General features: G+C 36.6%; 1 protein-coding gene across 6 annotated transcripts in view; it reads left to right on the forward strand.

Moving 5' to 3' along the window:
• MLLT10 (MLLT10 histone lysine methyltransferase DOT1L cofactor) overlaps window positions 1-27,381 on the forward strand; it is a 212,956-nt gene that overhangs the window by 154,641 nt on the left and 30,934 nt on the right. For all 6 annotated transcript variants that reach the window (XM_027847831.1, XM_027847834.1, XM_027847835.1 and 3 more), the window contains one exon: window positions 11,121-11,299. In XM_027847831.1, coding sequence (XP_027703632.1) covers window positions 11,121-11,299 — 179 coding nt within the window. The remainder of the gene's footprint in view (window positions 1-11,120; window positions 11,300-27,381) is intronic.

Here is a 27,381-nt window from a genome sequence, read left to right on the forward strand (position 1 = left end):
TGTGGTGATGGCTTGAACTAGATGGATGAATGTGTGAGTAGAGAAATGGAGACACATAAGAGGGATGTAGAATAAGTTAAAAACTAAAAGATTTGGCAACTGATTGGATATATGAAGAGAGGGAGATTTTTAAAAGCCAAGAATAGCATAAGATTTGCCATTATCTTGGGCAACAAAAATTTGATCGTGCTTTCAGTAGAAAAAAGGAAATTTGTAGAGGGTTGGAGTGGGAGGCTGGATAGAGAGATAGTGAGTTCTGCTTTGGAGATATTTAATTTGAAATGTCTGTAGAACATCTAGGTTTTGTTTTTTTAATTCAATTTTATTTTCAGTTTTGAATTTTCTCCTCCTTCCCCCACTCACTGAGAAGTCAAGAAAAACAAATTCTATTACAAATATGTATGGTCATGCAAAACAAATTTCTACATTAACCATGTCAGGAAGAAAGGAAGAAATAGGAAAAGAAATAAGAAAATAAACTTCAAGTTGTACTCTTGAGTCCATCAGCTCTCTCTGGAAGTGAATGGGATGTTTCATCAGGAGTCCTTTGGGGGGAATTTTGATTGATCATTGTGTTAGTCAGAGTTACTAAGACTTTCAAAGTCTTAGACTATCTTTCCAGTATTGTTGTCATCGTATAAACTGACCTGCTGGTTCTGTTCCTGCGTTTTGCATTAGTTCATACAAATCTTCCCAGGTTTTTCTGAAACCATCACCTTCATCATTTCTTACAATACAGTAGTATTCCATCACATTCATAACTAAACCTTGTTCAGCCATTCGCCAGTTAATGGATATCCTTCAGTTTCCAATTCTTTGCCACCACAAAAAGAGTTGCTCTAAATATTTTTGTGACTGTGGATCCTTTTCTTCTTTCTTTGATCTCTTTTGCTTATAGACCTAGTAACAGTATGACCAGATTAAAAGGTATTCACAGTTTAATAACTTTCAGAGCACAGTTCCAAATAGCTTTCCAGAATGGTTAAATCAGTGTATTAGCATGATCATTTTCCCACTTCCCCTCCAGCATTTGTCATTTTCCTTTCTTGTCATCTTTGCTAATCGGTGCCTCAGAGTTGTTTTAATTTTCATTTCTCTAATTATTAGTGATTTAGAATTTTTTTTGAAACATTGCTATTGACAGTTTCTATTTCTTTGAAAACTGCCTTTTATATCCTTTGATCAGTTATCATTTGGGATATGGCTCTTATTCTTGTAAATTTGACATGTTTCCTCTATCTTAGAAATGAAACCTCTATGAAAGAAACTTGCTGCAAAGATTTTCCCCTAATTTCTACTCCATGGGTTTTGTTTGTGCAAAAACTATAATTTTGTGAGCTTATCTACAGTTGTTTGGTCATAAAGTCTTCCACTATCCATAGATCTTGCAGGTGATTTCTTCGATGCTTCATTAATATCCTTATGATGTCATCTTTTTTGAGCAAATGGGTCATGTGCTCATTTTGACCTTATCTTGGTGAGGTGCTGGTTTATGGTTTGCTGGATGACTTTCCCATTTTGTTGAATAGTGAGTTCTTGCCCCAATACCTGGGATCTTTGAATTTTTCAAACACAAAAGGTTACTGTGCTGGTTTGCTTCTTTATCTGTTATGTATTTAATCTATTCCACTGAACAACCCTTCTTCTATTTCTTAATCAGTCCCAGGTTGTTTTTGATGATTATAGATTTGTAGGATAGTTTGAAAGGTGGTACTGCTAGGTCCCTTTCCTTTCCATCTTTAAATTTTTATTGATTTGCTTGATATTCTTGACATTTTGTTTCTCCAGATGAATCTTGCTATTTTTTTTTTAAGTTCTGTAAAGTAATTCTTTGGTAGTTTGGTATGACACTAAATAAGTAAACTAATTGAGATATCATTGTTGCTTGTATTGGCGTTATGTTGTATTGTGTAAGCAATTAATATTTCTCCAGTTATTTAGATCTGTCTTTATTTGTATAAACAATTTTTTGTAATTGTGTTCATAAAGTACCTCTGTGTATCTTGGTGGGGAGACTACCAAATATTTTATATCTGTAGTTATTTTAAATAGAATTTCTCTTTTGCTTCTTGCCCTTTTTGGGGGGAGGGGTAATAGAAATAGAAATTCAGATGACTTGTGTGGGTTTATTTTGTATTCTGCAACTTTGCTGAAGTTGTTAATCATTTCATTTAAGTTTTTAGCTGGCTCTAGAGTTCTCAACCATCACATCATCTGCAAAATGTGATCGTTTTGTTTCTGTTATGTTTATTGCTTCAATTTCTTATTTTTTTATTGCTTATGGCTAGCATTTCTAGTACAGTATTAAATAAGTATTTGGGACAGTTAGGTGGTATAGTAGATGAGCACTGGACCTGGAGTCAGGAAAACCTGAGTTCAAATATGACCTCAGACATGTACTAGCTGTGTGACCCTGAGTGAGTCACTTAACTCTGTTTGCCCCAGTTTCCTCATCTGTGAAATGAGCTGGAGAAGGAAATGGCAAACCATTCCAGGTTTTTTGCCAAGAAAACCTCAAATGGGGTCACAAAGAGTCTGACTGAAAAATAACTGAATGCTAACAAAAATTGAACAGTACTGGTGATAATGGACATCCTTGCATCACTCCTGATTTTATTGGAAAGGCTTCTAGTTTATCCCCCTTATAAGTAATGCTTCATCTTGGTTTTATATAAATACTACTTATCATTTTAAGGAAAGCTTCATTTATTCCTATGCTTCCAGTGTTTTGAACAGGAATGGATTTTGTCAGAAGTCTTTTCTGCGTCTGTTGAAATAATCATGATCTTTTTTTGTTTTTGTTATTAATATGGTCAGTTGTACAGTTTTCCTAATTTTTACCCAGCCCTACATTCTCAGTATAAATCCAGCTTGGTCATAGTATGATCTTTGTGAAATATGGCTTAAAATTTTTGCATTAATATTCATTAAGGAAATTAGTCTCTAGTTTCTTTTGCTCTTTAGCCTCTCCCTGGTTTAGGTATCAAGACCATATTTTTTGTCTTAAAAGGAATTTGGTAGGACTTTTTTTTAAGCTTTTATTTAGTATTTTATTTTTCCCCAGTTACATGGATAAACAATTTTTAACATTCATTTTTACAACTTTAAGTTCCAAATCCTCTCCCTTCCTCCCTCACTAACCGCCCTCGTTGAGAAGGCAAGCAGTTTGATGTAGGTTATACATATGTAGTCATGCAAAACAAATCCATAATAGTCATGTTGTAAAAGAATACATAGACAGAAATGAACTCAAGAAAAATAAAGTAAAACATGTGCTTCAATCTGTATTCAGACACCACTTCTTTTTCTGGGTATGGATAGCATTTTTCATCATAAGTAGGACTTCTTCTTTACCTGGGGTTTTTTTTTTTTTCAAACAATTTATGTAATATTAGAAGTTATTGTTCTTTAAATGTTTGGTAGAATCCTCTAGTAAATCTATCTGGTCCTGTCCGGTCCCCCCCCCCGCCCCCCCACGGTGGGAATTAATTTATGGCTTAGTCACTTTCTTTTTCTAAGATAGGATTATTTAAGTATTCTGTTCGAATTCAATTCTGTTAATTTGGGCCATTTATATTTTTGCAAACATCCATACGTTTCATTTTGATTGTCAGTTTCATCAGCATATAATTGGGCAAAGTAGCTTCTAATAATTGTTTTTATTCGTTGATTGTGAATTCACCTTTTTCATGTTTGTTGCTGATAATTTGGGGGTGGGAAGTTCATTCTTTATTTTTTTTTTAAATCAAATTAACTAATGACTAACCTGAACATCCAGTTCAAAATATTTAAAAGTAGTTGGTGATCCAATACTAGATGTCTACTGAGAGACTGACTGGATATAGAAGGTTGGGAGTCCTTCATGAAGTGCTAATTAAAATCACAGGAGTTGATGAGGTCAACAAGAGAGAAGAGAAGGGGCCTGAGGATTGAGTCTTTGGGTATGCCTACAGTAGTTAGTACATTTAAAATATAGCTGATCCATCAAAGGAATTTGAGAAAGATCCATGATTTTACTAAGATGATTTATATATAACTCTAGTACTTGTTCAACGAAGTAGATTAGTTTAAACTTTCTACTCTTTCTTTTTGTTTCTTCACATTTTTCTGTTACCTTTTTTTCTCAGAGAATGACTTTACTTTTTTTTCTTATTTGTTAAATAATTTCATTTTTCTTAAAGCCATTTTTAATACGAGAAATTGGAGTGGGGAAATAACTTTCTACAAGATGAAACTCTCACATGAAATCTTTTTGGAAGCACTTCTTCACATTCAAGAAATTTAGTATGCTAGTTAAAAAGCAGACACTCTTTCCCCTTGTTGGCAGTAGCCAGTCAATGAAGTTGGTTAGCCAACTTTACATTGTAGTTTATATTTAGAATGGAAATTATTTTGGAAAATACTCAATAGTTTACCAATTCAGACTGGCCTTTCCACTTAACTTCAAATAGGATTTTGTAAGGGAATAGTTGGAAGTAGGTGAACATTCTCTGTTAAATGTTAAGAGTGTTTTTGGAAGAGGGAACATATTTGAATGTGTTTATATAAAACAGATTGAGAAAAAAAGACTTTTAACTTTAAAATTCATGGAGGTATGAATTCTGAATGTAAAAGTAAAGGGTTTTTAAATTGATGAAATCTTCAGTTTCTAGAACACAAAGGAGAAAAATGAGCAACTGGCAATTAAAATGAATTTTCAAAAACCAAATTTCAGTAATCCAATGAGATAATGTTGTGAAGACCAAAGAAAAGAGACCTAGCAACAAAAAGATGGTAGAAAATGTAGGTGACTAAAAATAGCACAAGTGGTGAAAATTGAAAGCGAAACCTATTTAGAGGATTTGTTTTGAGATGATGTGGGTAAGATTTACAAGGAATTTGTGTAACTTTGTATAGGTATGAACAAAAAGTTAAATTTAGAAGCCATGGAAGTTTTATTTTTAAAAAATGTTCTAAAATTAATGAACCCCAAATAAAATGAGCATTTCTTTATCCATAGTACAACAGGAAAAAGGATATGTGAAACTGTGAATCTCCTTTATGTATAGCTTGATTTTCTTTTCAAGAACATAATAAATTCAACATGCAACTTTAAAAGCTGTTCAGGGATGTTTTAAACGGAGGGAAATAGATGATATGATCAAAAATATCTCACCATTTGTACATGCTCAGAGAGATTGTGGATGACCCTGAGATTGTAACACTTTTTTAAAGATTGAATTTATCGTAGCACTTTGGTGAACTTGACTCAGTTTAAAAACTTTTTTTTTCCCCTCTCCCTTTTTCTGCCTCCCTTTCCTCCTTGTAACAAATATTCGTAGTAAAAAAAAAACAAATTTCCACATTATCCATGTTCAGAAAAATGTGTCTCAATCAGCACATTGAGCCTGTCACTTATCTCTCAGAAGGTGAGTACCATCCTTTATGAAGGAACTGAAACCCAGAGAGGCTATAGGACTTGCCTCAGATCTCAGCCTAAACCCTGTTACTCCAGAGTCATTGAATTTTCCAGTCTATCACACTGCCTCCCATGAAATCATAAGAGAGTAAAAGTATGGTCTTTGGTACAGCTTTCAGTTATCCTTTCTGCATGTAATCATTGCCCGACTCAATACCTACTTTGTTCTGTTACTCAGTGAGATAAAAGTCAAAGGTCAATAAAAGACCTTTGTATGGAAATAAGGAACAGGTATACACTTTAAAGAAAAGACAGATGCTTGGATTTGCACAGCGCAGTCAGTCTGTTTAAACAATGTTAAAAGTAAATTTAAAGAAGGCTCGTACATTTTCCAGCCAATTATTACTTTATTAACTTCCTCTTGATATCAGTAGGTAAGCTCTTCCTTTTAATGTAGCATCTGAGCCTTTCATGATTAAGCTTAGTGGCCAACAGAACATACCTTCTTTGCCACGCTCTATAGGGTGAGTGAAAAAGCAGGGTGATTTGTGTTTTTAATTTTTAATGTTCCTAATTGGTCATATCCTTATTTTGATCCATATCTTCTGAATCAAACTTTGGAGTTAGTAAGTGCTTCATGCCATTTCTATACTGCTTCTTGGGTAGCCTTCTAGATTCCTGAGGCCCTAATTTTGTGCATTCCTCACCCATCTATCACCCTTCTCTCTTACTCCTTCTGAAGAATTCTTGAGCATTTTCTGTGACTCAGTAATATATTCCCGTTCCTTTAGGGCGTATGTCTTTGAAAGTACTTCAGGATCAGTTGAGAGATAGCATATGATGTATGAAATTACTCTGCACTTGAAAAAAGGGCAGATGGATATTTTCTAATTAATGCATGCCCGCTTTGTTCATGCATGTATGTAGCCCAACCGTACCGCTTCCTCCAAAAGTCCAAAGCTTAGGGATTATTTTTTAAAAGCCCGTTTTAGATCAAATTTAAACTGAAAAATACTTCTTCACTGGTGCCTTCAGTTTATAATTAAGAATTTTCCTATTTTATTCTCAATCGTAAGAAAATAAAGCCTGAACTTTCAAACTCTGAAAGCTTAAGTAAATGAAAGAAACTTACTTTTATGCTGGTTGTACCTAGATCCCAGGGATATATAGAACATTGTCTCTCATTTCCTCTCTCCTTAACCATCTAACAGCCTCAGCTGATTCTCGCTCCCCTTAAACCTAGCCTTCATATTCTTTCTAAAGTAATCTGAGCATGTCACATTCAGAACATCCCTCTTGCTTACCTAACGAAAGGTAGTTTTTCTCTAACTTGCCATTCAAAACCCTCTACAATCTGATTTGAACTCACTTCGTATTCTTATTTCACAACACTCTATCTCAGTCATCCTTCAGCCAAAGTAGACCACGACTGGTTCCTGGAGTTTGTGCTTTGTGCCTTCTCCATGCTATTCCACCAGCTTGGAATGCATATCCTTCTCTTTATGTTTGTTGATAATCTTCCCTATCATCCTTCATGGAATGTGAGAGTTGGCAGGGACTTTAGAGGGATTATTTAATCCAACCACTTGTATAAATCCCCTATGGAATATCCCATCTCTAAATAGACATATGATCCCAGTAGATTTACTTCCAGTGATGGGGAATTTATTACTTCACAAGGTAGTTCATTCAGCTTTCTTATATAATGCAGAAATATGCCTCTGTTGCTCCTGCTTATGCCATCTAGAGCCTCATTCAGAATGAATATATTCTGTAGTCCTCACATGGTAAGTCTTCAAGTATTTGAAGATAACTGTTATGTAAAATGTGTTTAATAATGTGTATCTGGTTTGTTGGCATCATAAAAATTGAGTGAAAGAGTTGAAAGGAACATTACAACAGTCCTTTACATAAGTCTCCATTCAAAATCTCCAACAAGTGGTCATCAGGCCTCTGCTTGAACATGTCCAATGATGGTAAATTATCTCATGAAGCATTTCATTCCATTTTTCATCTGTATGTAGTATGTGGTATAGTATGTAGGAAACAGGATCTATCTGTTTTTCCATTTTGAATGTTAGGAAAATGTTTGCACATTTCCAGTCTTGGGACACTTCTGTTCATTCGGTCAGTAAACATTTATTAAATGCCTACTATGTGTCAGGCACTGTGCTAAGTGCTGGGGATACAAAGAAAGGTGAAAGAGTCCCTGCTGTCAGGAAGCTTACAGTCTAATGGAGGTGACAACATTCAAGCAACTATGTGCAAACAAGTTACATAAGGGATAAATTGGAGATAATCAGCAGAGGGAAGGCACAGGCATTAAAGGGAATTGGGGAAAAGCTTTTGTAGAAGGTGAGATTTCATCTAGGATCTGAAGGAAGCATTTGAACAACCATGTCTAAAATTTAGCTCCTGAAATGTAATTCATTTAGGCCTCATTCTTTCATTCATTCATTCATTCAGCCATCTTGTGATTTGAAGTCATTTAGTCCAGCTATTATAATTTTTCTGTCTCTTCATTTAGTTTGGATTTCAGTGCTCTCAATTATTTTGCTTCATTTCTTTTCAGTCAAGATTTTTCTTCTTGATAGAGAAAACAAGCAAATTAAGACGTCTTTTCTGCCTATGTGATAGATGCGAATCATATCATGATAATCTTAATTCCTTTGTTGGGAATAAACCTGCATGTTTGGGAGTGTACTGTTAGTCTTCTCCCCCCAGCCCCTATGTTTGCTGACTGTCAGTTGCTCCATCTGCTACAACCATTGTTAACTCTTTTTTGTTTCTCTTTTTTTCAATATATGGCTTTTGAAAATTCCCTTTTTATGGTCTTTATTTTGGGCAATCTTTGGTTTATTGTGGGTATTATCGATTTTCTGATACTGTTACACCTTTGAGCTTCTCAAAGAACTTTTTTTGCAGTAACATGTTTCCTTTTAGACAGACAGTTCTCCCTTTGCTTCATTGGCATTATTTGTGATTGTATTGTCAGAATTTCACTTTTGATAAGCTCCCATCCCTCTTGTGCCATCTTCCCTTTTGGAATTTCAGACCATTAATATTTATGACATTTTGTCCATTAGTATGGATAATTGAGAGAGGATGGTATTTAGACATCACATGTAATTGCCAAAGAGCTATGTTTCTCATATGTGATGAAGCTTTGGTAGAAAAGTCAATATGACATTTCCCAGAGGACAAATATATTGACTGCTAGTGGATATAAAGGTTTTTGAGACTTTGGGCTTGATTCAAGAGCTATTATATAGAGATACTTAAGCAGGAGGGTGACATGGTAAAAGCCGTATCGGGAAGAAATTTGGCAGTAATGAGTAAAATTCCATTGTGCTGTTGTCCAACTATATATGTTTTTCGACAAGAGTTTTGCTTTTTGTGACTACGGTGCTCCTTTTGGATTATGAGCAATTTATACAATATTATCCTAGATTTCTTAAATGTGATACTTAAATACAACACACATTTGCCATGTGTCTGCTGTTTCAAAGGCACTGGGGCCACATACACAAAAACTAAAAATAGTCCTTGTCTTCAAGAAACTTAAACATATCCACATAGAATTAAATATATAATTTGATGGGAAAGATGGTAATCAAATCTGGCTGAGTTCTGGGGAGGCTTTTCATGGGAATAGCTAGGTAACCTGAAACTTGAAGGAAGCAAAGATCCTAAGGCATAGGTCTGGAGGGCAATTATTCCAGGCATGGGGCTCAGCTGGTTTGAAGGTAAAGAGATGGATCATGGGATGTGAGATAAAACTGGAAATGTAGGTTGGAGAGAGACTGACATGGTGTTAAATTCCAGTGAAGAGTTGAGGTAGTAACCAAAGTTATTTAAGCAGGGTCAAACCTGTGGCTTAAGAAGATAATTTTGACTGTGTAGAGGATAGATCAGAGAGAAGATTGACTGGAAGTGGGAGACTTAAGTAGGAAGATAGCTTAATTAATCCATGTGAGATGAGTATCTGAACTAGGATAGGGGCTGTATTAACGAAAAGAAGGGGATAGTTAAAAGATTTGTTGTGGAAATAGAATTAATAAGACCTAATAAGTGATTGGATATAGAGATTGAGGGAGAATTGGGGATAACTTTGAAGTTGGGAAATACAAGAGAGAGGATAGGGAACCCATCAACAAAAATCATGGAAGTTTAAGTGAAAGCTTGTTTTAGGTGAGAGGGAAAATAATCAGTTTTGTTGGATATGTTGAATTTAAGATGCAAATAGCATAGCCAGGTCAAGATGTCCAGTAGGTAGCTGACAATGTGGAACCACAGTTCAAGAGAACTAGTATAGTGGAAGCTCTTGGAGAGGACGGACAGACACTATCTCACCTTTTTTATTTGTACCTCTAGTTCTGTCAGAGTGCCTGGCACATAGGATCTTGGAGCCAGAGCTAGAAGGGACCTCAGAAGGAGGTCATTTTATCTTAACACCTTCATTTTCCAGATGAAGAGATTTAGCCCAGATGGGTTAACATGACTTGCCCAAGGTCACATAGGTAGTACTTGTCAGAGGTAAAATTTGAACCTTGGTCATCTAATTCCAGATTCTTTTAGCTGTTCTAAAAAGCCTGTTCAATGATAGTTGCTTAATAAATGTTTGTTGATTATTGGTGTGGGGGCATGTGTGTGTGTGGGTGTGACAGAGATAGAGAGACAGAGAGATAGGGAAATTGGGGAATCTCCTGAGTTGGGAGGATATAGATGAAATCACCAAGAGAGACAGCATAAAGAGAAGAGAGCCCAGGACAAAGCCTAGGGGAATAACCATTGTTAGTAGGAGAAAAACAGATTGATAATCCAGCAGAGGAGATTGAGGAATGGTCTGGACAATCAGGAGGAAGACATGGAAATATCAGTGCCATGGAGCCTTGATATATAAAGGGAGTGGTCAGCGTTGTCTCAATCTTCAGAAAGGGAAGAAAGCATGAGTATTGAGAAAACACCATTGTTGTTAACAGTTTAATTCTTAGTAATCTCAGAACAGTTTCAGTGAGTGATGAAGAAATTTGTCTGTTAAAAGGATAAAGAAATAGAGCCATAGCTTAAGGGGATGTTAGTTTAAAGTTAGGGTTTTTTGTTTTGTTTTGTTTTGTTATTAAGGATGGGGTAAATTTGAATGTGTTTATAGGCAGCAAGGAAGGAAATAGATAAAAGAGTAAAGATAAGAGGGGGAATGATGGAAGAAAAAAGCTTCCAAAGGGTAGGGATTAGATTAAGCACACAAGTTCTTCCCCTGGTTAGTCCTTCTCCACCTTCTTTATCATCAGCTCCAGTAAAAGGTCTGCCTTCCCTCTCTTTTCCTGAGGTAGCTAGATGACGCAGTGGCTAGAGCTCTAGCCCTGGAATCAGGAGGACTTGACTTCAAATGTGACCTTAGGCATTTGACACTTACTAGCTGTGTGACCCAGGGCAAGTCACTTGCCCCTGATTGCCTCAAAAAGAAAAAAAAAAGTATTTTCCTACTTCACATTCCTTTGGAAGTTACGCTTTTTAATGAATTGTCCAAATTGAATTTTTAATCCCTGAAAGATAACTGGCTCAGGCTGTGCATCTTGAAAAGTCAATATCCAGAAGTTAGTTGTTAACATAACCCCTGCTGTGGATTTTGTTTCCTATATTTTGTGAAGTATAATACTTTGATGTAACTTATTGATTAATTTTACATTTCACTAACACAAGACAATTTGTTTTCTTTTAGGTATTTATAACAGCAATGATGTAGCAGTATCATTTCCGAATGCAGTATCTGGCTCAGGATCTAGCACTCCTGTTTCCAGTTCTCATTTACCTCCACAGTCTTCTGGTCATTTGCAACAAGTAGGAGGTCTGTCTCCTTCAGCCACATCATCCATGACCACTGCTGTTGCTACAACTCAGGCAAGTAATAACGGTTGTCTAGAAGGTCTTGTCATTTAGTCTTGGCTTTTGTTTCCTCTGGGGGAACAAATTATCAGCAGGAACTTGCCTTATATCGTAATTTGTGCTGATGTGGCCTTTGGGAAAAATATATCTTTCTTTCTTATGTATGTCATAAGGATCACAGGCTTTACCGCCTGAGGAGCTCTTAAAAGATCACAAGATCATAGCTGTAAAGCTAGAAAACCTCAGAGACCATCTCTTTCAATTAGTCCAATCTCCTCTTTTTACACAATGAGGTAACACAGTCCAACAGAGATCTGGGACCTTCTTTTAAAGCTTTTAAATAGAATTTATTGGCATGACACACCTCTTATACTCAAATCAATCTGGGATTTCATTGATTCAAGAGTGTCTTCCAGTGATTCAGGTAACAAATCATCTATGCCTGCCCATATTTTTCAACTTTTATTCATATCCTGCCATAGGTTTGCTTCAAGACATCCATACAACATGCTAGAAGTCTTTTTTTGGTTTGTTTGTTTTTTTTGGTGAAGCAATCAAGGTTAAGTGACTTGCCCAGGGTAAGCTAGTAAGTGTCAAGTGTCTGAGGTCAGATTTGAACTCAGGTCCTCCTGACTCCAAGACCGGAGCTGTATCCACTGTGCCACTTAGCTGCCCTTATCCTTTTATTCTTTCTTTGGGGATATAGATATTTTATCTTTTAAGAGCTAAAATTAAAAACATCATATGAAAAAAGCCTGATTTTGATTATGCATTTGAATGTATCTTATATGCGATTGTAGTAGTCAGGGAAAAGATATTGTGAAAGATCTTCCATATGTAAAGCATATTGATGTACCAGCACACCCCCAGACTTGGTACCTGCATCACTTCCTTCCATATCTGACATCTTATTAGTAAAGCTAAAATAGGCAATAGAACACATTTTAAGATCTGTCAACACTTGTGTATTTCTGAACATGTGAGATTCTTTTTTTTACTTTAAGTTTCTATTATACTGGGCCATATATCGGGGGTTGGGAAGGGAAAACAACATTGAATATACTGGATCATATGATCTGGAGATGTTAAGGGCTTCAGAAATCCACCAGATTTATACTTATCATCATACAGAGAAGGAAAATGAGACCCAAAGAGGTCATTCACATGTTAGTGGCCATATAGTTCGTCCTGTTCATCAGAGATCAAAAATAACTTGCCCAGCATCTCCCAGGTAGTAACTGACAGAGCTGCCTTTGAATCCTGGTCCTTTGACTTCAAAATACACTGCTTTTCCCTCATCAGCACAAAGTCACAAAGGAGACAGAAAGGAGATCTAGGATGTGAACCTAGTGGCAATTTTTTCAGCTGAAACAACAGAGTTGCCCAGAGAAAAACAATTTGGAGTATTTGATCACTCCAAAAGTACTAACATACTTTAACTTCTGTTCTAATACTGTACGCATTGTATTTACATTTAGTTGAGCTGTAACTTAGAAGCTTTTGTAAGTAAAGTAAATACTTAAATTCATTTAGTTAGGAAGATAGAACCACAATTAGGAACTTTGTGCCTAAGGCATGCAGGGTAGGATGGGAGATACCAAGACAAATAAAAGGTAATTGACTGGAGGGACAGAGAACTGAGGTGGTGGAAATTAATTAAATACACTGGAAAGTAGATGACAGGGATACCCTACCCTTGAACTCAGGAGAAGTTTGATCTGAGATACTGCCTCTGGGGAAAGGAAAAACCTGAAACTTACTACTTTAAAATATTGTTGTTAATGAAGTTTTAAGCTTAGCTATTTCTCTGCTCGTCAAAGGCCTGCACATGGGCCTTGAGGGAAAGCTCCCATCACACTATCCTGGTTACCACTCTGAGTGTTAAATATTTTGACCTATCACCAGAGTTCTGTATTTCATTCCTTTAATTGTATGTAATGAAATTATTAATTTTTAGTTTTTTAAATGTAAAAATAAATATGATTTTGTCACATAAGGAAAATTATTTACAGTATTATTTGATTAGTTCTAAGCATTAAAAATAACAAAGAATTGTTGAGGAAAAAATCTAAAGGCAACAAGTAACTTAGAACAGAATTTGGAAGACCTCATACAAGTAGTAGACTTCATTAAAAATATAATGAAACAAAGATAATTTAGTGATTCTAGGAGAAAAAGAAATATTAAAACAAATTTCAAAAGATTTAACTAAAAGAAAAAAATGCAAGATACCTCGTTTCAAAAATAACATCAGGTAAATGGGTATAGGAGAATTAATTTAAGATTCCTTGCACTTCCTGAATACCATGAGCCATCATTGGACTTTCTGGAAAACTATGTCCTGTTTCAAGGATGTAAAAGAAAACTGCTCAGATCTTTTAGAATCAGAAGGCAAAATAAGAATAGAAAGAATCCACTAGTCAGCTCTTGAAAAGGAACCCCAAAGGGAAAAGTCCCAGAATCTGAGAACCCAAATCCAGACCTTTCAGGTCAAAGAAAAATTACTGCAAACATCCAGAAAGAACTACACAAGAGTATTGCAACTGCTGTGAAAGAAAGAAAATCCTAAAATATAGCATTCTAAATGGCAAGAAATTAAGACAACCAAGAATAAATTAAACTGTAAAACAGTCTAATTCTACTGGAAGAGGGGGGGATGGACATGTAATAAAATAAAAAACTCTTAAGAATTTCTGATGAAAGGACAGAGATGCAAGCAGTCGTTGCTAACAGACATACCAAAGGCCAAAGAATCTTTAAAAAGTCAGTACATTTGAGCAATTGGAAGTAAGAAGAAAAAGTATTTGTAAGCCAGCCATCTTGTAGGCCCTTTGCAAGATAGGCGCTTTGCAGATATTATCTCATTTGATATTATCTAAATCAGGGATTTAAATCAAGGTTCCTTCACGTATTTTTTCTGTCATGGACCCTTTTGGCAGTCTGGTGAGGCCTATGGACTCCTTCTCAGAATAATGGTTCATTGCTTACATTCTTAATGGAAAGAAATGCAAAATTTCATTTAGAGGTTAGAGAAAATAAAGATGTAGTTTTTTTTTTTCCCACCGAGATTATGGATTCAGGGTCCCTGGACCCCAGGGTTAGAACCCCTGGTCTAAATGAGGATGAAGTGTGTGTGTGTGTGTGTGTGTGTGTGTGTGTGTGTAGGTAGGTAGGTATGCATATGCACGTAAGTACATCTTTTTTCTCAATTACATGTAAAAAAATTTTTTTAAACATTCATTTTTTAAAATTTTGAGATCCAAATTCTCCTCTTGTCCTTCCCTCCTGCCCACCTCCTTCAGAAGGCAAGCAATTTGATACAGATTATACAGGCAAAACATTTCCACATTAGCCATGTTGCAAAAGAAAACACAGACCAAAAAACCTAATAAAGTAAAACAAAAAGTATGCTTCAGTCTGCATTCAGACTCTCTATCAGTTTTACATTTTTCATCATAAGTCCTTTGGAATTGTCTTGGATATTGAGAAGTGCTAAGTCATTCATAGTTCATTATCGTACAATGTTGCTTTTACTGTGTACCGTGTTCTCCTAGTTCTCCTCATTTCACTTTGCATCAGTTCACGTGAGTCTTCCTAGTCATTTCTTATAGCAAAATAGTATTTCGTCACAATCATATACCACAACTTTTTTTTCTCCTGTGGAGACATGGATTTGAACCCCACTCCTGACAGTTGCCTTTAGGGCAGCTAGGTGGCTAAGCTAGAGTGCCGGACCTGGAGTTAAAAGACCTGAGTTCAAATGTGACTTCAGACATTTACTGTGCGACCCAGGCAACTCAACCCTGCTTGCCTTAGTTCTCTCATGTATAAAATAAGCTGGAGAAGGAAATGGCACACTACTCAAATATCTTTGCCAAGAAAAACTCAAATGGAATCACAGAGTTAGATATGACTAAAAAATGACTGAATAACAACAAATAAATATTTTTGTACATATGAGTCCTTTTCCTTTTATCTCTTTGGGGTTGAGACTATTGAGAAACCCGAGAGAGAATTTCTGGGTAACTAATGATCAGTTTATTAATTTGACTAGCTGATAATAAATCAATAGTCCATGGTTTCTCTTGGTATTCAAAGACACATAATGGAGACACTGAATGTCTTAAATGTTATTTTGAAAGGGAATGCCCCTGACAGAAAAAAATCCGCCTTGATTGGTGAATAATTAATGAGGTAAATTAATGGACTAAAAGTCTTCAGCCTCTCCTGCTGAGAAGATGTGGCATGATCATGAGACTCAGCTGTATCCAGCATTCTAGACAAAGGAATCCATCTCTGTCCAGACCACTGTTTGGTTTTCTCCTTCATTAGCTGGGTTACCCTGAACTCCAGTGGAGGGGTGCAAGGGCAGAGACTTGATACTTTGGGGCAGGAATTCACCTCATTAGAGTCTGTTTACATTAAACAGAAGTACAAGTCTTCTAGTTGAGTGGAGTGCCAGAGCATGTACCCTGAGGGTTAGGACCTACAGGGTCTGGTCCCTGAATGAGGAAATAAAAAAACTAGATCCTAATTAATAATTGGTTATCAATGTAATAGAAAAATCATTTCCATCAGGGTACAGACCTAGTAGTGGTATTGCTGGGTCAAAAGATATGCCCAGTTTTACAGCCTTTTGGGCACAAACTTTTGGACATAGTTCCATATTGTCCTCCCAAATGGTTGGATCAGTTCACAAATCCACCAGCAGTGCATTAGTATCCCTGTTTTTCCACATCTCCTCCAACATTTGTCATTTTCCTTTCCTGTCATATTAGCCAATCTGATAGGTGTGAAATGGTACCTCAGAGGTGTTTTGACTTGAATTTCTCTGAGCAGTAGTGATTTAGAGCAGTTTATTTGTTTTTGTTTTTTGTGAGGGCAATTGGGGCTAAGTGACTTGCCCAGAGTCATACAGCTAGTGTGTATAAGGCTGCATTTGAACTCAGGTCTTCCTGACCCCACGGCCAGAGCTCTATCCACTGCGCCACCTAGCTGCCCCAACAGCAGTTTTTCATATGACTAGAGATAGCTTTGATTTCTTCTTCTGAAAACTGGCTGTTCATATCTTTTGACCACATATCATTTGGGGAATGACTTGTATTCTTAACAATTTGAGTCAGTTTTCTGTGTATTTGAGAAATGGGGCCTTTATCAGAGACATACTGTAAAAACTTTTCCCCTCAGTTTCCTGCCTGCCTTTTAATTTTAGCTGCATTGGTTTTGTTTATGCAAAACCCTTTTAATTTAGTGTAATCGAAAGTATCCATTTTATATCCTGTAATGCTCTCTTTTTTTTGGTCATAAATTCTTCCCCTTTCCATAAATCTGATAAGTAAAGTATTCTATGTATCACTTTATGTTTAAATCATGTACCCATTTTGACCTTCCCTGTGGACATGCTGTGAGATATTGGTTTATACCTAGTTTCTGCTATACTACTTTCCAGTTTTCTCAGCAGTTTTTGTCAAATGGTGATCTCTTGTCCCAAAATCTTGGATCTTTGGTTTTGTCAAACACTAGATTAGTACAATCGTTTACTACTGTGTATTGATTACCTAGTCTATTCCACTGATCCACCACTCTATTTCTTAGCCAATACTAGATTGTTTTGATGATTACCACTTTGTAATATTTAAAATTTGATATTACTAGACTGACTAACTTTGAATTATATTTTCATTTATTCCCTTGATATTCTTGGCCTTTTGTTCTTGCAGATGAATTTTGTTATTATTTGTCTAGCTCTGTGAAATAATGTTTTTGGTAATTTGATTGGTATGGCACTGAATAAGTAAATTAATTTAGGTAGAATCGTCATTTTATTTATGTTGGATCAACCTACCCATGAACAATTACTATATCTCCGTTTGTTTAGATCTGACTTTATTTGTGTGAAAAGTATTTTGTAATCGTGTTCATATAGTTTCTGGGTTTGTCTTGACAGATAAACTCCCAACTGTTTTATATTATATGCAGTTATTTTAAATGGAATTTTCCTTTCTATTGCTTCGTGCTGGACTTTGTTGGTAGTGTAGAGAAATGTTGATCATTTATGTGGGTTTATTTTATATCCTGCAGCTTTGCTGAAGTTAATTATTTCACCTTGCTTTTTAGTTGATTCTTTAGGTTTCTCCAAGTATACCGTCATATCATCTGCAAAGAGTGATATTTCTGTTTCCTCATTACCTATTCTAATTCTTTCAGTTTCTTTTTTTTTCTTATTGCTATAGCTAGCATTTATAGAACAATATTGAATAATAGTGGTAGTTAAGGGTATGCTTGCTTCATTCCTGATCTTATTGGGAAACTTTTAGCTTATCCTTATAACAGATAATACTTGCTGATGATCTTAGATACTGATCATCAATTTAAGCAAAGCTCCATTTATTCCTCTACTTTCCAGTATTTTTAATAGGAATGAGTTTTGTATTTTGTCAAAAGCTTTTTCTGTATCTGTTGAGGTAATCATACAATTTTTATTGGTTTTGTTATTGATATGGTCAGTTATGCTGATAGTTTTCCTAATATTGAACCACCCCTGCATTCCTGGTATAAATTCCACCAGGTCATGGTGTTGTGTGGTTGTGGTTTGTCCTTTGTTCTTGAAGAGGACTATGACATTAAGAAGATGATTCCGTGACTTGCAGGTGAATTGGATTTAAGTGAGGGAGAGCCTTGCCAAGTCATCAGGGCTCAATTTCTCTTCCAGAGCCATCTGAGTGCAGTGGCTTGATATAGATCAGGACAACTGGAGATGGTGCAGCAGTCATGGTGTATGATCTTTGTGATATATTGCTGTAATGTCCTTGCTAGTATTTTCTTTAAATTTTTTGCATCAATATTCGATAGGGATATTGGCCTATAGTTGTCTTTTTATGTTTTTGCTCTTCCTGATTTAGGCAGTGTATTTGTGTTGTAAAAGAAATTTGGCAGTTCTTTGCCTATTTTTCCAAATGGTTTATATAGTGTTGGAATGAATTATTCTTTAAGTGTTTTATAGAATTCACTTGTGAATCCATCTGGTCCTGGGGATTTTTTCTTAGGGAGCTCATTGATGTTTGTTGAATTTCTTTTCTTAAGATAGGTTAGTTAAGTATTCTATCTCCTCTTTTGTTAATCTGGGCAATTTATACTTTTGTAACTACTCATCCATTTTGCTTAGATTGTCGTTTTTATTGGCATATAATTGGTAAAATAGCTCTTAATAATTGCTTTAATTGTCTCTTCATTTTGGTGAATTCACCTTTTTCATTTTTGATGCTAGTAATTTGGTGTTCTTTTTTAAAATCAAATTAACCAATGATTTATCATTTTTTTTCCATAAAACCAGCTCCTAATTTTATTTATTAGTTCAATGGTTTCCTTAATTTTAATTTTATTTATCGCCTTTGGTTTTCAGCATTTCCAGTTTGGTGTTGAATTGGGGATTTTTACTTTAGTTTTTTTTTTATAGTTTGTTTTAGGGTTTTTTTTTGTTTATTTTGTGTTTTTTTTTTTAGGTGCATGTCCAACTCATTGATCTGCTCTTTCTGTTTTATTGATGTAAGCATATGGAGATATAAATTTTCTCCTAAGTACTGCTTTGGCTGCATCCTATAAATTTTGGGATGTCATCTCATTGCGTCATTCTCTTTAATGAAATTATTGATTGTTTCTATGATTTGTTCTTTGAACCACTCATTATTTAGGATTAGCTTATTTGCAATTTATTTTTAATCTGTTTCCATGACCCTTATTGAATATAATTTTTATTGCATTATGGTCTGAAAAGGATGCATGTAATATTTCTGCTTTTCTCCATTTGTTTTGATGTTTTTATGCCCTAATACATAGTCAGTTTTTGTTGATATGCCATGTACAGCAGAGAAAAAGGTGTACTGCTTTCTATTCCCATTCAGTTTTCTTCAGAGATCTATCATAACTAACTTTTCTAAAATTCTGTTCATCTCCTTAACTTCTTTCTTGTTTATTTTATAGTTAGATTTATCTAGTTCTGAAAGGGGAAAGTTGACATCCCCCACTAGTATAGTTCTGTTTTCTTCTGTACTTCATTTAACTTTTCCTTTAAGGATTTGTATGTTATGGAAGTTTTTATATGTTAATAGAGAAGAGAAAAGTGTCCCTTCAGAATCCTTTTTGTCTTCAAGGCTCACAGAAGGAGCTAAGCCAGATTAACATAGGGTCTGGATGTAGTTTTGTTTTATTGCTTTGGCATTAAATGATAAAAGAATAAGGGGTGAAAGAAATACACTATTCAAGAAATTAGGAAGAATGGGGAGGAAAAATTGGAGGAAAGAGGCAGCTCATGAGCCTCAGTCTTATCTGAACTAAACAAAGGGCAATTGGTTATACACACCTGTTCAAAGAGTTTGATATAAAATACATTGAATTCAACAGAGATACTGGTAGGGATGGTGAGAGGAAAGCAAAGATTAAGTTATGGAGTGTAGAACCCAAGAATGAATATTCACAAGCAAAAAAAAAAAAACTTCATCTTAACAAGGAAGATTACAAAGAAAGAAAGAGTTTTGTTAGAACTTAGGTTTAGAGTCTGGGTTAGGTAAAGAGAGAATGGGCAGTAGAGTAGGTGCAGGCCACTTCTGTTATAGGTTAATAGTGTTTTCTTCATTTTCGTCTTTTTTCTTCATTTCTTGGTAAAGAATGGGTAGTGGGCAAAGAGAGGATGTGAAGAGATAAATACAAAATTAGCAATCATATCCTCAAAGAGGAATGGGTTGACCTTATCCATAAAATACAACAGGGAGCCAGAATCAAAAAATATGATGTTTATAAGATATATAGCTGAAGACCAAAGATTCACATAGCATTAAAATAATGAGGCTAGAAAGAATTTATTATGTTTAAAGCAGTTTTTTTTTTCAATTTAACAGCTTTTTTATTTAAAAAAAAATTTCCCACTTACTAGTATTTTATTTTTTCCAACTATGTGAAAAGATAGTTTTCAGCATTCACTTTTTTAAGATTTTGAGTTCCAAATTTTTTTCTCCTTACCCTCCCTGCTCCCCAAGATGGCAAGCAATCTGACATAGGCTATACATGTACAATCATATTAAACATATTTCCACATTAGTCACGTTGTGAAAGAAGAATCAGAACAAAAGGGAAAAACCATGAGAGAGAAAAAACAACAACAAAAGAGAAAAAGATATGCTTTGATCTGCATTCAGACTCCATAGTTCTTAATCTGGATATGGATAGCATTTTCCCTCATGAGCCTTTTGGAATTGTCTTAGATCATTGTATTGCAAAGAAGAACTGAGTCTATCTAAGTTGGTCATCACACAGTGTACGATGTTCTACTGGTTCTACTCGGTTCACTCAGCATCTGTTCTGTCAGTCCAGGTTTTTCTGAAATCTGCCTGCTCATTATTTTTTATAGCACAATAGTATTCCATTACATTCACATATCGCAACTTCTTCAGCCATTCCCCAATTGATGGGCAGTCCTTCAATTTCCAATTCTTGGCCACTACCAAAAGCAAATTTTTAAAAAGAGGTGCCAGTTGTGGTCTCAAAGGCAAGGCAGCGTTAAAAATAAACATGTCTAAAGCAGATAAAGCAGAGAAAAACTTAATTATATTCAGAGGTAGTTTTTGTAGTAGAGAAGAATTGGAAACCATGATTTCTCATCTCATTTGGGGAATTCCTGAACAAATTATGGTGTATGAGTATAATGTAATAGTGTTTTGCTGTTAGAAATAACAGAAGGTCATATTCAGAGAAACCTGGGGACATTTGTATGAACTAGTGTTTAGAGTGAGTAGAACCGTGAGAACTATTTATATGCAATGACTATAGCCATGTAAAAGAAAGCAGCTTTGAAAGACTTAAAATTCTGATTAATGCATAGACCAGAAGATGAATAATGCTCCATGCACCAATTCTGCCTCTCGACAGAAAGGTGATTGACTAGAGGTGCAGAATGACATTCATTTTTCAGATACACCCAGTGTATGGATTTGTTTTGCTCGACAAATTTGTTTTGTTATAACAAATATATAACATATTTATTATAAGAGAGAACTTTTATTTTGGGAGTAGGTAGTCAAAGTGATTCTGGAGGAAAAAAAGAAAAAGATCATAAACCCTAGAGAGATCAGAAGAGGACACAAACAAGGCAATGTTAATATATACTTTAGAAAATCAGGGTATACATAATAGATGGGCAGCTAGATGGTTCAGTGGATAGAGCGCTGGGCTTGGAGTCAGGAAGATCTGAGTTCAAATCCGGCCTCAGACACTTCCTAGCTGTGTAACCCTGGGCAAGTCACTTCATCCTGTTTGCCTCAGTTTCCTCATTTGTAAAATGAGCTGGAGAAGGAAATGGCAAACCCTTCCAATATCTTTGCTAAGAAAACCCCAAATGGTGTCATGAAGAGTTGGACAGAATTGAAATGACTGAATACATGTCACATAATAGATATTCACAGTGTAGACAATTCTCTTTTCCTGTTTATGCAGATATTTATGTTGAAGTAAGTCATGTTTCTAATAAAAAAGAAAATTTAAAAACAAGCTCTTTCAACAAAATATTTGGTGAATTCTGTGCGACTAAACATGAAATACAATTTTTCAAAGCAAGTACCCCAATCTTATTAAATTTTTCATGAAATTTCTTTGAAGTCCCTTCACTAACCATATTCTATGTCACATTCTCATCAATTTACCCTTTCTCCACTATTCAATTCCAACCATGCCCACCTTTTCCCTATGGAAGAATGTAATAAGTTTACCTTTCTTTTCAACCGCTTCCTTTTATGCTCCCATTTTAGCACTACAGAGATCTCTCTGGCCATCCTCTTCAGCACTGGTTACACCTTGTTTTTATTTCCCATCATCATACCCTTGATGTGAAGTCCTTGAATGTCAGTCAGAATATTCTTTGCTCCCTATTGCCTCTTCCAGATTCCCTCTGCTACCATAATTCAGTAACTTATCCTTTTTTGATGTTCACTGTATCCAGTGTAAACCATCCTGGCTGTTGTCTACCGTTTCTTGAGGAGTTCAGTAATTGGCTCACTGTTTTACTCCTTTCAGTTTCACTCTATCATACATGTCAATGCTTCTGAAACATCCTACATTTTCAGTTCTTTATTCTCCTCATAGCCCATGACCCTGTCCTCCACTCTACCAGAACCACACTTGGGAATAAGCATTGTTTAAATCCCTACTATGTACGAGGCACTGTACTGAGTGCTTTACAAATATTATTTAAATCTACCTTCTAATGTCTTTTTATTCCAACTCCTCCAGAGCTTTTACAAAACTATCTTAAACTTATTCTTCAATCTCAGTACCTCCAAGCTTTTCAACCCTCATTATTTTCTCCAGCTCTCTCAGTATTCTTTTCTCACTTCACTTACCACTCCTCTAATCTCAGCCCAATAAGCATAACCATTTTCAGCTCTACAATTTCTTTTACTCTCAAAATGCCCTGTGTTCTTATCCTGCCATCACTCATGCCATGCTAAGAATCCCGATACTGGATTACTGTCACTATCCCCTTCTGCTGATTCTCACATACTGTTGAACAGAACTGTGGGAGTCCTACAACCAAGGTAATTAGGTCAATTAAAAAATTATGTTATCTATCTTCAACTAGACCCTCCCTGCAACAGAGCAGTCATTTCACTACCCTTTAATCAGTTACTTTCCCAGTTCACACATAAATTCTTCCAAAACTTCTCTCCTCTCAAACTTTCCCCTCCTCTTGACTCTCCTGATTCTCCAAAACTCTTCATCCTAGAAGTTCCTTCCACCCCTGGACTTCATACATGGGAAATGTCTTCTTCCCTAAGGTCTCTCTCTCTCTGATTGGCAGATTCCTCCCAGAATCTCCATTTTAAGGAGGTAGTCTAGAACAGCCATGCCTGCATTCCTCCCCAGGCTGTCCTTCTTGATTCTCCCAGACTTTGTCCATAATCTTCCCAAACACCTCCCCCCCTCCAACACCTGGTACCTGCACTTTTTCCCTACCCCAATTTTCAGTTCCCTTTTATGTGTTGGCTTCCCCCCACTAGAATGTAAGTTTCTTGAGGGCAGGGATTATTTTTCTGCTTGTATTTGTGATCCTGGTGCTTAGCACAGCACCAGGAACGTAGTAATGAATACACATTTGTTGACTTTACTCTCTTAGTTGAGGATCTTGCCTCTTTACTAAGATCAAGGACATTCAAAATGGGTTCCCTTTTCTACTCCTTCACTTCATCTCAGACCTCTTTATGAATTTCTTTCATTTTCTCCTCTTTTACCCTCCTCTCAGTTCATGATGTGTCCCTTTTCCTCAACAAAACAAATTGTCTAGTCCTGCCCTTGATTCTTTTGCTTCTTGTCTTCTCCAGCACATTGCCCTCTCAATCATTTCTTCCATCTTCAAGCTCTCCTTATCTCCTGATTTTCCCCCTGCTGCCTACAAACATTCGAGAGTCTCTTTTCCCTTAAATTTTTTCAGTAAATCCAATTTCTCCTCAAGCTGTTGTCCTATATTTCTCCTTCCTTTCGCAGCCAAACGCCCATTAAAAAGTCTAGATTCATGGCTTTTATTTCCTCTTCTCTAACTTCTCAACCCTTTGTATTTAGCTTCAAAATTCATCACTCAGCTGCCCTCTCCAAACTTGTTAAGTCTCTTAATTGCCAAATCTGATTGATGGCCTTTTTTCAGTCCTCATCCTTCTCTATCTGTGGCGTTTAACACTGTTAATTATTCTCTTCTCATGACCCCTCTCCTTTTGTTTGTTTGTGTTTGTTTTTTGTTGTTGTTGTTTTTAACGTGACCCTCCTCTTTTCTGGGTCTCCTCTTTGCTGGGTCTCCTCAGTCTCTTTGACTGCCTCACAGTGTTATCCTTATCACATTCCCTAGGTGTGCATTTACCCCAGGGCTCTGTCTCGGTATTCATCTTTTCTTTCTGTTTTTTCACTTAGTAGATGACTCCTTTCTGACATCTGTGTATCCGACTTCCATCTCTCTCTTGAACTCCAGTTCCACGTTGTCAATTGCATATTGGACAGCTTAAACTAGTTATCCAAACAAAAAACTTCTCAAATTCGGTATGTCCAAAACAAAATGTATCATCTTTAGTTCTGCTGCTCTCTTCCCCACCCCACCCCTACCCCCAAACTCCTTTTTTCTTAGAACAACATTATCTTTCCAGGCTACCAACCTTGTGTTCTCAACTCCTCCCTCTCATTTGCCCCACATATGCAGTCAGCTGCTAAATATTGTGATTTGCATCTTCTGCAATCTGGCTTCCAACCTCCACACTGCATTTGGTCCTTCTGATCACCCTCTTCTTCTCTGGGCTACTCTTACCTCTCTGGTTTTCATGACATGACTCTCTCCTGGTTTCCTTTGTACCTGTCTGACCACACTTAATTTTCATGTCTGATTCATGATTCATACTGCACATCCTGTCTATTCCTCAGGATTGTGTTCTTGACTCTCTTCTCTCCTCTCTATTTTCTTTTGGCAATATCACTAAGTGCTATAGATGTAACGATCATCTCTGTATAGATGACTGCCAGAACTACAGCATGCAGCCCACGGTCTCCTCTTAGCTTTAGTTATGAATCACCAACTACCTGCTGGACATTTCAAGCTAGATTCCTGCAGATCTCTTTAGTTCATCTTGTCTAAAAGAGAAGAGAGCTCATCATCTTTTCCCCAAACCGTTCCCAGCTCCTGTAGTGGATAGAGTGCTGAGTCAGCAGTCACCAAGCCCTTAGTTCAAATGGTTAGTTCAGATAGTTATTATCTGTGTGACCTTGGGCAAGTCACTTAACCTCTAGATCGGTTTCACTTTCCTTATTTGTAAAATGGGAATAACGATGACACCTACCTCCAGGGTTGTTGTGAGGATCAAATAGCAAAGTGTAGACACTTGATAAATTCTTCCTCCCTCCCTCCCTTTTTTTCCCTTCCATCCCTCTCTCCTTCCCTTCCTTCCTTTCTAACTTCTCTATTTTTATCAAAAACATTCACATCTTTCCAGTCTCCCAAGTAACTTTGGCATTTTCTTGAACTCTCTCACCTTAAATAGCTGATCAGCTTCCCTAGCTTGCTCTTCTGCCTTCACAACTCCTCTTGTGTCTGACTCCTCACCATTTGACAGGGCTCCCATCTTAGTTCAGGCCCTCCTCACCGCTTCCTAATCGGTCTCCCCGCCCTAAGCTTCTCTCTACTCCAGCTCTTCTGTATACTGTTGCCAAAGCAATTTTCCTTAAGTGCAGATCTGAGTGTGCCATTCCAGTACTTACTCAACTCCATTGTCTTCCTGTTTTCTCTGGGATAAAATGTAACCTTTGTTTAGCTTTTAAAGCCCCACACGGTCTGGTCCCGCTGTCCTCCTCCCCTCGCCTTCTGCTTTCCCCCCATTTTATTTTTTTTTTACTTAATTAATTAATTTTTAGTTTTCAACATTCACTTCCATAAGCTTTTGAGTTTTAAAATTTCTCCCCCTTTCCCCCATTGTAGAGGCAGCTGTATGGGCCTGCTCTGTTTCTCACACAGAACACTGCATCTGCCTTGTCTGTAGCTTTACAGTGACTCCCCACTGTGTCTGGAATGCTTTCTTTCCTCTCCCCTCCCTTATCACTTCCTTATGGTTATGCATCTTATTGCAGCTGAAGTGCCATTCTCTACCTAAAGCCTTCCTTGATCTGTTCTCCCAGACTAACTACTTTGCATGTATTTGTATTTATTCAGGTCGTCTTTGTGTTGTATGTATTGATATATGTACTTGTTTTCTCCTCCATTAGAATAGAAGCTCTTTGCAAGTAGGGATTGTTCTGTTCTTTGTTCTTGTATCCCAGGAGGCCACCTAGCCCTTGTGTGATTGATTGGTTGTCACATCTGTCCTCTATTCATACAGCTGTCACTCTAGGTGGAGTCCTCATCAACTTTCAACACCACTGCAGTGTCCTCCTCGTTGGTTTCCCTACCTCATGTCTCTCAGCTCCCAACATATCTTCCACATTGCTGCCAGAATGATTTCCTTCAGGCAGTTTTGGTCACTTCTCTCTGCTCCTCAGTAAACTACAGTAGCTCTCTATTGCATCTGGGTTTGATTTGTAAAGCCCTTCCTAACCTAGCCTCAGTTGACCTTTCTAGCCTTATTACACATCACTCCTCTCACACCGTGTGGTCCAGTCAAAGCAGCCTTCTTGTTGTGCCATCTCCCTCCACGTTGTCCGTTTCCTAATGGCTGGAGTACACTATCCTCACTTGCACCTCACAGAATCCTTCTCTTTTTTCAGGGCCCCAGTTCGAGCATCGCTTTCCGTGTGAAGCCTTTGCTGACCCCCAAGTAATAAAGATTTTCATAAACTACCAAATGTTTATTTCATGTTCACTCTGTATCCGTGTTCATATGTACACACATATGTACACACACACATATACACCATGTTTTCCTTGATAGTGTGTGAGCTCCTTGAGAGCAAAGACTTCATTTTTGTCCCTGTATTCATTGCTGTTGTCTAGCTGCAGGGGTGGGGAACCTGCAGCCTCAAGGCTACATGTGGCTTTCTAGGTCCATGGGTCCCTGCAGCCTTTTGACTGAGTCCAAGATTTAACAGAACAAATCCTTTTATTAAGGGGTCTCTAGCCCAATGCCTGGAACATAGAACACTAAAGAATTATTTATTAAGTGATTAATTTGTTTTCTTTTTTCCTTTTTCCTGCCTAAAATACTGCAGAATTTCATGAATGGATAAAATTGCCATTTGGCTGTTGATATTATTAACATTCTTAGCTCACTACATTTGTGGCTTTGAATCTTGTCAGTTTCTATTACCTGGGGATTTCATAGATTGTACATCTGGGTTATTCATTTGTACCCTTCAGTGGTATTCTAGAATTAGCTTTATCTAAAGGTCTAAGATATCTTAATTGAGGATGCTTGTTTAGGATATTATGCAGTGAATGTAAATTTTATTGGCATGATTAGGCATGTTACCCGCGCTGGAGGAGCTTAGAATTTAATTGGGGAGAAAAGGCAAGATTTATAAGAAACCAATGGAGATATTCAGATGCATAAAATAGTACCTTGAGTGTGAAAATACTGGGCTTTTTGATA

Source organism: Vombatus ursinus, unplaced genomic scaffold, assembly GCF_900497805.2.
Source record: "Vombatus ursinus unplaced genomic scaffold, bare-nosed wombat genome assembly UNPS02005459.1, whole genome shotgun sequence".
Taxonomy (NCBI): domain Eukaryota; kingdom Metazoa; phylum Chordata; class Mammalia; order Diprotodontia; family Vombatidae; genus Vombatus; species Vombatus ursinus.